The sequence below is a fragment of the Copidosoma floridanum genome, unplaced genomic scaffold, assembly GCF_036245765.1.
Source record: "Copidosoma floridanum isolate Cflo_tuat_1 unplaced genomic scaffold, Cflo_Japanese_pri ptg000001l, whole genome shotgun sequence".
NCBI classification, from domain to species: domain Eukaryota; kingdom Metazoa; phylum Arthropoda; class Insecta; order Hymenoptera; family Encyrtidae; genus Copidosoma; species Copidosoma floridanum.
In genome coordinates this window covers 20,025,712-20,036,196 of record NW_028321878.1, presented here as the reverse complement: position 1 = coordinate 20,036,196, position 10,485 = coordinate 20,025,712, and the positions used below count along the sequence as shown (strand labels likewise).

The window sequence follows — 10,485 nt, the reverse complement described above, 5'->3', positions numbered from 1 at the left end:
GGACAGAGGCTGGGGTCAACATCGAGGCGAGCAATAGCTGGATCAAGGTCACGTGAGCCAGCCAAGGAAATCGAGAGGGCCTGAAGGTTGACACGGGCTAACCTCCCTCCCCCCTTCCTCAGAGAGATAGAGAGAGAGCAAGAGCGAGAGAAGAGAGTTACAGCCAGCAGCTGAGCATCGAGGAGCCACCCTCGGGGTCAGACAACGTTGGGACGAGGTAGGGTGTTTAGAGCTATTCGGGTACAGGTGAGAGCGAAGGGATTGACTGTTCCGCGGCCGGGACAGATCGAGAAGACGTGCTGGAGAGTGGGAGTTAGTAGAGCTGGGGCTTGAGGAGCCGGTCCGAGTAGTGTGTATGCGTGTGTGAGAGCTGCAAGAGAGGGAGAAAGAGATAGAGAAAGGAAAGTGCGAAGTCGGGTATGAGCTGGGGAGGATAGTGACCAGGTGTAGGCGTGGAGAACCTGGGTGCGAGAGCAGTGAGATCGGGAGAGGAAGATTGTTGGCCTAAGGGTAGAATGCAATATTGGTGGGGCTAAAGGTGTGTTGCCTTCCAATGAGGGGCGCAGGTGTCAATCCACTGAATAAAAGTGTACGTGCTCACGCGATCGCGGTCGACGTCGGCGCCGTGGCCGCTGAATCGCCGACACCCTTGATTGGTGTAAATTGTGTAAAAAAAAAAGAAAAAAAAAAGGAGAATACAGTGCTTTGATTAAACCTAGATCCCGCGTTAAATCAATTACTCCTTATTATTTTTCCCCCTTATTCCCGGAGCCAGGGGAGCTTGGCGTGAACCTCCTTTTGGTTAAGTGACGGCGGTAAGGAGAGGTATAGTAGAGAGAGAGGAGAGAAAACTCAGTCACCTGTGTCTGGGCCGTGGAACTCCTTCACGGAAAGCAGTCGTGACAAGAATTGGGCATTTCAATATAATTCTGTCGTTAAAAATGAATTCTCTGGGTTTGTTAATTCAGCATTTAAAAAAGTACTCTTAATATCTAGAATCACACGAATTCGCGAAGGAATTGATGGTGGAACAACTGTACCTCGTACTTAGAGTGAAATCTTTTATAATTCACATAGAAACTTTTTTCTTCTTAGAGCAATCAAGGTATATGAGAAATTCTCCTTTCATTTTTCATTTTTCAGGGTACCCAAAAGTGCCAAATTTAAATTTTAAGCTACACCTCTTTAATAATTTTTGTTTTATTGTTAGTAACGTAAATACTGGAAAAAATTTCAAGAACACTCAGTTCAGGTTTTTATACATTTTTTTTCAGCATTAAATGTAAAGTAAAAATACGGTCATTGTTTTAACGAAAATTAATATTATTTTACATTTAACGCTAAAAAAATGCGCAAAGACCTGAATTGCGTGTTCTCGAAATTTTTTTCTACTATTTAGGTTACCACCAATAAAAAAAAATTTTTTTAAAGAGGTGTAGATTAAAATTCAAAAATGGCACTTTTGGGTACCCTAAAAAATGAAAAATGAAAGGAGAATTCGTCATATAAATGGCTTACAGTACATAATACAGTTGACTTTGCAAACGAGATGAGACCGTCCTTAGTATAGCAGCTGACCGCCTGGATACATTTCTTATGCCTTGATGGAAGACTCACAATATTGTAAGCACCCAGTGGTTCTTATGGATGCTCACTTTTTATGCCAGAGAGTATCTCAAAGTGTTCGCGACACATCTTAGCATCCCAAACCATATTTGAGGTATCCAATACATCTCGAGGCTTGCTAAGGCTTTCCTAAGGCTAAATCAGATGGAGACAAGGCTAGTTAAAAATAGAGTATAAATTCATTTGGGTGTAGTTATGCATGAAGGAGGAGTATTATAACCTGTAGGTGGAAGCTGTGCTATAAAATAATGTCTGGCATATATCCAATATGTGCAAGTTGGTAGAAGAAAGAGCTAACACCACTTTGTATATAAAAATGGATTCGAATTCGAAATCTCCATATGTTTTAGTAACGACAAGAGAAAACAGGAGGAGATTACGCCCCGGGTTAGAAGAATGGATTATTGGCCAGGTGCATGTCATGCAGCGCCACTCTTGGTGTCAAAATCATGCAACCGCGGGTACACACATTATACGTCAACAGCATACACCGATGCACACTTTTAGTAATAAACTATTAATTAGCAAAAAATTAGTGTATTTATTTATCTGATAATGGATGTTACCATAAAAACAGGCTTTAGGAATATCACACACTCGATTTGTTTTCACTCTAAAGCCTTAAAAAAAGGTAAACAGTTGGTTGAAAGTAGTCATGTGTGCGATGTTACAGAATTTCAAAGTGATGGAGTTAGCAATTTGACAAGCCGTCGTAATAAGACAGCCTCGGTAACTTCAGCTCCGTACAAAGTTAACCTGCATGTACATTTTATTCAGATTATTTTGAAAATTGTCTAAGTTGCAATGCACATGAAAATTACCTTTATTTACAGTAAGATAATCACCAAAATTTATGTAATTTTACTTCATCTGTCTTTGCGCTAGTGTTACACTGAACAACACAGCATTTTCTTACACCCATATTTCAGTAACGTTTTAATAATAGAAATCACAATGATCATGTCTTATTTCACGTAACTATCTTTTCCGCCTTCTAACCTCAAAGTAGCACCTTCGCCGCTTAATTTTGGGTTCTCAGGCGGAAAAATAGTAAATCGAAGCCTTTGCAAACTTGTAAATATACAATTCTTTTTGCCGTCTGCTTCTGAGAGTGTGCTCTGGATCGAAAACTAACGAGACTTTATTGATATATTGTTACATTAAAACATTTTACAACCATTCTTGGCACCATATAGTTAATTTTTTTACATTTGTGCAACTGCAATTTCATATTATTGGTACTATCTTTGCATACGTGATGAAAACATCTGTAAATTTGACGAAATACTGTTACTCTTTCCTTCATTAAGCTAAAATGACAGTCATTTGGTACCCCAGGTTTCCTATTTTTGCTACTACGCAGGCTGGCGTCGACTCATCTATCCCCTCCCATCACTTGCACCTGGCCAATACGAAAGAATGACTAAATTAATGTAAGTGTCGATGTGTCGGCACGTAAAAATGGTACCGGAAGATAAGGTAAGAGTCAGATAGATAGTTAAAAGTTCAAAGGTAACCAGCTGGGGGACGAGTAGGGATCGACCAGGGAGGAGAACGTGAAATTGATTTGGTGAAAGGGAAAGGGCAGTAGCAGTTGAGCTGTCAAGAGAGCGTGGTGTAGATTGAGACCAAGAAACCCGGGGAATTCGCACCATTTTTCTCTTCGACGTTTTAGATACGCGAGACTGTCGTGGCTTCTTGTATTTTCCTCGTATTTTTTTCGCGTGTGCAGGGAACGGGAAAGAGCGAGTTTGGAGAGAAGGGCACGTCTGGTGTGCGAAAGGAACGGCGTCGGTAGTTGAAGCACCGAGAGAGAGTGAGTGAGAAAGTGAGCGGGGAGAAAGACCCGGAAAAATAAGTCTGATCCCAACCCATCCAACTCTGAACGGCAGCCATCCTGCCGATGAGGCGTTCTCCCGTGACGACCCTAGACGAGCCCGAGGAGAAAGGTGTACAGGGCAGCAGGTGAGAGAGGCCCAGGTATCACGCAGCGTCGACTTCCCAGACTGCGATCCTCGACGCTCACGGTGGACTTGTTTTACAGTGAAGAAGCACGGGATACGCTAACGTACAGTGCGTAGGTTACGAGGGGACACGGATGAAATCGTCGGCTATAGCGATAGACGCGAGAGCAGGAGCGGAAGGATCGGGGCATAGGGCAGTGTGTGAATGAGGGAAGGGGACCGAAAGAGAGGGAGAGAGAGGAGAGAGGGTGTGCACTGTGCATGGGCATGAGAATAAAGTAGAGGAGTACCGGACACGGGTACAGGTGGGGGGATAGATGGCAAGCAAACGCCGGGGACACCTCTTGGGGGACGTTATCGTGACCTTTACGGGCCGCGACGGTGATCCACTCCGTGGGCTAGAGATCGGGCCAAGTGTGGGTGTGTGTGCACGTACAGCCAGCCATGTTGGGGAGGCATAGTCCCGATCGAGAGTCGTGGGAAGGAGAAAAATAGTGTCAGAGCGTGAGTGTGTGTGTATGCGTAAGTGAACGTCGGGTCTCTCTGAGCGCATCACTAGCATCACGGTCGCGATCAAGGGACCACGCCATTGTAAATGGGACCAAAGGAGGTGTTTTTGGTATCATAATAAATATTTAAGGTAAAGGCTAAAGTCACTTTATGTCACTTATTTAACCTACACGCAAGCCTCCTTTTCCAGATGTATTCCTGTGGAGGGCGAGCAGAGAGAGTGTACCATCGAGCCGAGACGTACGAGAGAAAATTATCACAGTAATTCTTCTTCAATTGGAAGTTGGAGTGGTGATGAAGAAATACGCGTTATAAATAAAATAAAGGAAATTTCTCGTATGAAATGCATACTGTTTATTAGTCAGCATATTAAATCTTACTTTTTAATGTGCTTACTTGAATGTACTTCACGAAATAAATTAATATTCGAGAAAAACTGCAATACTCACTCACAAAATAAAAGTATATGAAGCGAAAAAAACTTTTTTATATTAATACACTATTAAGGAAATATTTTTCAGACTGGTAATGTACTTGACACTTAAAGAAATCACGTAAGTTGTGTAAGAGACACTATTGTTAAAATAAATACATATAACAGATCATTGTACATACGAGGTTGTGTATTCTTGTTAGTAAGCACTGACATATACACCCCTAAAAGTGGTGCTGTATTGAATTGCTGCACAAGAAAAATACATGCATTCTATTAACACATCAGATAACACGTAGTATGACTTGTTTTATACTCTACTTATAGGTTAATTTAGCACCTTCAATTTCTGGTTTATATTTTTAGGTTTTTTTTTATTGTAGTGCTGCTGCTTTTTTGTTACACGTTTTCATCATTATTTTGTTATTGTTTATTCTCTAGGCATCTAAAATCATACTGTTATCATCGAATAATTTTTTTTCGAAGTTACTTAAGTACTTTGGCAATTTAGTAAAATTTGAGAAACTTTTGTCATATTTATTTATATTCATATTTTATTAATTTTTTGGCAAATATTAAGCTAGTTTACAAAACTGTAGGTATGGAATGAAAGTAAGGACAAGAAGAACTCTGTAATCATTTTTTTCGAGATCAGAACATGCAGTTAAGTTCAATCTACGTCTAATTCTATAAAATTTGTGATTTTTCCTGAGCACTGTATTTAACCTTTAAAAACATATATATTTATAACATTTTTTTTTAAAGACACTATCTTCAGAAAACTGAAACTAAGTTGTATAATCGTTACAATTCCTCATGTATAGTTAGTAATGATACAGTTACTCAGGTACTAACAGTTCGACTTCAATAAAGTGATGTTGAAAAGCCACTCATGTGTTAAGTCTATAGTTCAAGATATAAAGTTTTTTTTTTTTTTTTTTTTTTTTTGTGAAAATAATAAACATACCTTCAGGATGTAGCCGAAATGGTATAATATTGCTATATCTAGTCAGCCACTGGTCCATCAGCTTCCAATTTTTTTTTTCAAATCTTCTTAGCACTGCAAGACAGTTATAAAAACACCATTACTATTAAAACTACTCGTATTACCTCATTTAAAAATAAATATGCCTCATTTATTTTATAAACTTACAGATAAATATGCCATTAAAACTATAAGTATGTAGATTATGAATCTAAAGCATTCAAAACCTTAGTTAGTATATCGTCAGTAGTTTCTGATATTAAACTTATAGCAAATAGTAATAAATTGCGTAAAACAACTATGACAAAGACATTAATAATGCTATAAAGCACGACACTAATAATCCACTATTTAAAAGCTGACATAGCACAAAGTGGTGAATGTCAATAAATGGTGTCTATTTCAATAAAACCATAAAAGAAAAATTATAGAATCCTCAAAAGCTTACTCTGTTCTTTTTATAGTGCCCAGTAGCATCTAGTTACAAGGGAGGGGGGAGCAAACCCTTGCTCTAAGCTCTTACAACTATATAATATAGGAAGATATATACTAGTGGGCCTCTACCCCCTTGCGCGTTTCACGCACCAACCCCTCTGCTTTTAAATTGGTTAAATACTTTATTTCTGAATAAATAATATCGTGGAGCTTAGAAGTAGTGGAAAGTGGCTGAGGAAGGCTGGAAAAAATAATTAACTTGATAGAAATAATATGAAAATTAAGACAATTTTACCTTATCAAAAATCTAGAGCGTTGTTAAGATAATGTAGTTTAGAAATTGTGAGGGGCCACAACTAATTAGTATTGTATGCTTTTTGTTGTTGATTTCTCACAGATGCAAGCTAAGGGAGTAAAGATTGGGTCTCGAACTTGAAAGCCAGTACTACCAAGGCCCCGAGATATAAGAACCAAAATCTATATTACTGTGCAACTGTGGTCGATAGTAATAATGTATATTGTTGATTGTCTTTCTGTGCGAGTTTTGAAAAAATCTGGCCTACATAGTGAATCCAGATTATCAATGCCCACTAAACAGAGCCGTAAACGTAGCTAAAGCGTAGACCAGCAGAAGACAATTGCAAAATAATTGAAATATTATTTTTAAAATTGATATCTTATTCTTTACAGAAGATCCAATAAATTTTTAAAACAATATCTACGTTCTACCGCCTTTTTTTAAATTTATGATCGCATAAATGTCACGTAAATTAACGTCGTTAATTTTTTACTGGTTGGATGGTAGAACATGTCACTTACATATATCAACAGAATCGTTCTTAAATACGCAACGTTGTCATTTCTTTATCAGAAAAATCAGGTAAATATATCGTTAGATTACTAATTAAATCATGTCCAGATACTTTATTTCAGACTCGTGAAGATTATAGGTTTATCTTAGCACAAATAATGATTACTTTTCAGCGTAAATTTAATGCAAATCCTGAACTAATAAGTTTGTATACACAGTTCGTGCATAAATATTTATATTTCGTTATCCTAATCAATTATCGGGCCTTAACACCCACTGCTTGGAGTTTATTTTATAAATATTCGAACTTAGACAAGTTTTTGTGCGTAACTACCTACTGTTAGAGATATTTCTACAAACTACTAGACTGCTTTGGTGAAAAACCTCAACTACCATTTCTGAATGAAACCATTGTCATTTCTTGTGATACTTTCTGGCTGACCAGAATTAACAAATGCAAAATTATAAATGACTTATCTTCAGTAGACAATCCATTTTTAATCGGACCAGAAACTCTTACTTTAAGCCAATGATAAAACTCCATCAGACCTGCAGGTTTCCCTCCCTGTTGATAAGAAATGTTATGCTTCATGGAGGTCTGCAGCTCACGTTGAGCACTTGCCGTAGAGAGTCTTAGATTATAAGAGGTCGCCAAAGTGTCCGCTTTGAATATTATGCAGGTCCTTTCTCAGTGAGACTTTCTAAAAGATGATGCCAAAGTACTTTGGAGGAATACATCGTAGTTTCCGTGTGCATGGCTACCAGAACCGTTGATTTTAAAGTCGTAGAGCATTACATTTACGAAGCGTTTATTGCTAATTTTTCAGCACTGAACTGCATGATAAGGGCATCGTTCGTATTTATATAGGAACCGTGGCGTAAATTTTATTGGTGCTGACGCTGACTTATGACGGTGCTGGATAGAATCTAGACAATCATCCTCTTTTTCCAGCCAACTATCAACATTTAAGATAAATCAGCATTTTACCCCCGGTTGAACCACGCTTCAGTGGTATTTACGAGATAGTTGTAAAATCTGCTAAGTATTATTTAGTTTCATAAATAAGAAGCTGTTAATGGCGTTAAATTGGACGGATCGCCACTGACAAGACCAATAGGTCATTAATTTAATTTTAAAATTTAATTTTTTGAAAACTGAATTTAACGATAATCCCAAGAAAGGGCCTGCCCGTAAGTCGTTTATATAATTTTAATTTTGCATGTTTTATTAAAAAATGACACCAAAATTTCTTATCATAAAATGTAAATAAAAATATTGATGTTTCAGAAAAAAGTTATCAGTTCGAAGTAAAAAGTTCGAATTAAATTAGGTTTCTCCAGACTAATTTTCTGGATGTAGAAGAAATATTATGGGCATCGGAAGTTTTACTTGTACTTTATTTTAATCTGATACAAACTTTTTTAAATCAGTAAATAATGTAAGTACATGCAATAATATTGAGTTTCATTTAACGAAATCCAAATAATTCAAATTATTATATATTGACCTCCTCCATTTAAATTGCGCTATCTATAATTTTTTTTAGGACGAAGTTTTTCATGTCGCGTACTGGAGGAGGGGGCTGGATTTTAAAAACGATGGATTTGTATCAAAGAGAAGTCGCTTACCGCGAGTCTCTTCCTCCTAATTACAATAATATTTATTTAACTTAAAATTTTTTTCTTCTACAATTCTATAAAAAAAAAAAAAAAAAAAAAAAAAAAAAAAAAAAAAAAAAAAAAAAAAAAAAAAAAAAAAAAAAAAAAAAAAACAACATTTTCCATGAAAGAGATTAGAACTCTCGGCCTCCTCCATACGAGTCGAGTACCACTCTTCTACAAGCGCTGCAAACTGTGGGGTTTCGGTTTCTTGTACTTACCGTGTGGTTCGTAACTTATTTTTCATTTTCATATACATTCACTGATAATTATTCGCTTCTCCTTACAAAGATGACTGTCAGAGAGGGGAGCAATGTCTTAAGAAGCCTGTTGCGGCCGTAGTAATCATAACTGATGACAGTCGGCGCCACCATATGAAAGCCAAAAAAAACTTTAAGCGGGCATTCGAAAACTATTTGAAATACATTTTACATAGAAATTAATATGTATATATATATATATATATATATTTAATTATAGTGCTCTACGTCCGGCTCCTTTAATAAGGGCACTACTATGGGCACTTAGCACTTTGGAGAAGGAAGGGAAGAGGGATGGGAGGCCTCCCATTACTGGAAGGGGGGTAGGGGGAAGTTAGGCAATTTTGCTGCGAGGAGGTCGCCTAAACCCTCCTCGAGGAGCATTGCGTTGTGAAAAAGCACATGTGAGACTCACAGAGGTACTAGCCCGAAAAAGTCGCACTGGCCGGGAATCGAACCACGGTCTCCCGCGTGCCAATTCACGACCTAGCCGACCGAGCCACCGCGTGCTCATATATATATATATATATATATATATATATATATATATATATATATATATATAGTTATTTAATAACATTTTGCCATTATTTGCTTGTCAAATTCACAATAAGCGCCCTTAAAAACCATTAAAATGATATGTAACTCGAAATACACATATATAATGATCTTACATAGTTTATTGATTATTGATTCAATAATTTACTATATTTATATAATTATATGACATTGTAACATAATTTCTTTGTCGAATTCGAAATAAGCGCCCTTACAAACCATTGACATGTTCTGCAACTCTATTGTATATGTTTATTTTAATAATTTATTTATTTGTCAAATAATGTACTTATTACAGTAATTATAAGTATTATTTAAATGCCAAAAAAACATCAGGTTTAAAAAAAATGGGTCGGTATTTTATGCATCAAATGCATAAAATACTAAAATTTAATGCGTAATAACGCGTCTTATTCGATTTAATCTACATAACCATATTTATGCTAATTAAATTTTTTGTTTTTTTAAATTTATGATTTAGAAAAAAAAGAATTTTTTTTTGGGAGGAAGAGACTTCTAGTAAGTGACTTCCGTTTTATGGTAATCTGTCGTTTTTAAAATTCCAGCACCCCAAGCACGCAACATAAAGAACTCGTTTTAATGAATAATTAAATAAATAATTTATTATTAATTGAATGTTTTATCAGTGAATGTTTATGAAAATGAAAAATAAGTTACAAACCACACGGTAAGTACAAGAAACTGAAACCCCACAGTTTGCAGCGCTTGTAGGAGAGTGAGTAAGGTACTCGACTTGTATGGGGGAGGCCGAGAGCTCCAATCTCTTTCTTGGAAAATGTTTTTTTTTTTTTTTTTTTTTTTTTTTTTTTTTTTTTTTTTCATAGAATTGTAGAAGAAAAAAATTTAAAGTTAAATAAATTGTAATTAGGAGGGAGAGACTTGCGGTAAGCGACTTCTCTTTGATACAAATCTGTCGTTTTTAAAATTCCAGCCCCCCCAGTACGGGACATAAAGAACTTTGTTCTAAAAACACAACACCAATAAGCACGTGGTAGTTTTAAGTTTGCCACCAAAGACATTGACTACTGAGTGCCTTGTTAAAGCAAAGTTGTTCTTTAACAAAGATGGCTGCTCTGAGTTTGACGCGTACTTCCTGTATCGAAACTCGATTGAAGACGAGGAAAAATGCGACAGCTGTCGTTGAGAGCCACAAGTTGTGGCGAGGCTTTTCCTGAACATGCTGGCAAAACTCTTTCAGGAGTTGGCCAAACAGTCCTTCACGC

General features: G+C 36.9%; 1 protein-coding gene across 1 annotated transcript in view; it reads right to left on the bottom strand.

Moving 5' to 3' along the window:
- Window positions 1-532: 532 nt before the first annotated feature.
- Window positions 533-10,485, bottom strand: part of LOC149376073 (uncharacterized) — a 49,667-nt gene continuing 39,714 nt past the window's right edge. The window contains exons 3-4 of the mRNA XM_089593167.1: window positions 5,501-5,593; window positions 533-648 (exon numbers count right to left, since the gene is read on the bottom strand). Coding sequence (XP_089449293.1) covers window positions 533-648; window positions 5,501-5,593 — 209 coding nt within the window. The remainder of the gene's footprint in view (window positions 649-5,500; window positions 5,594-10,485) is intronic.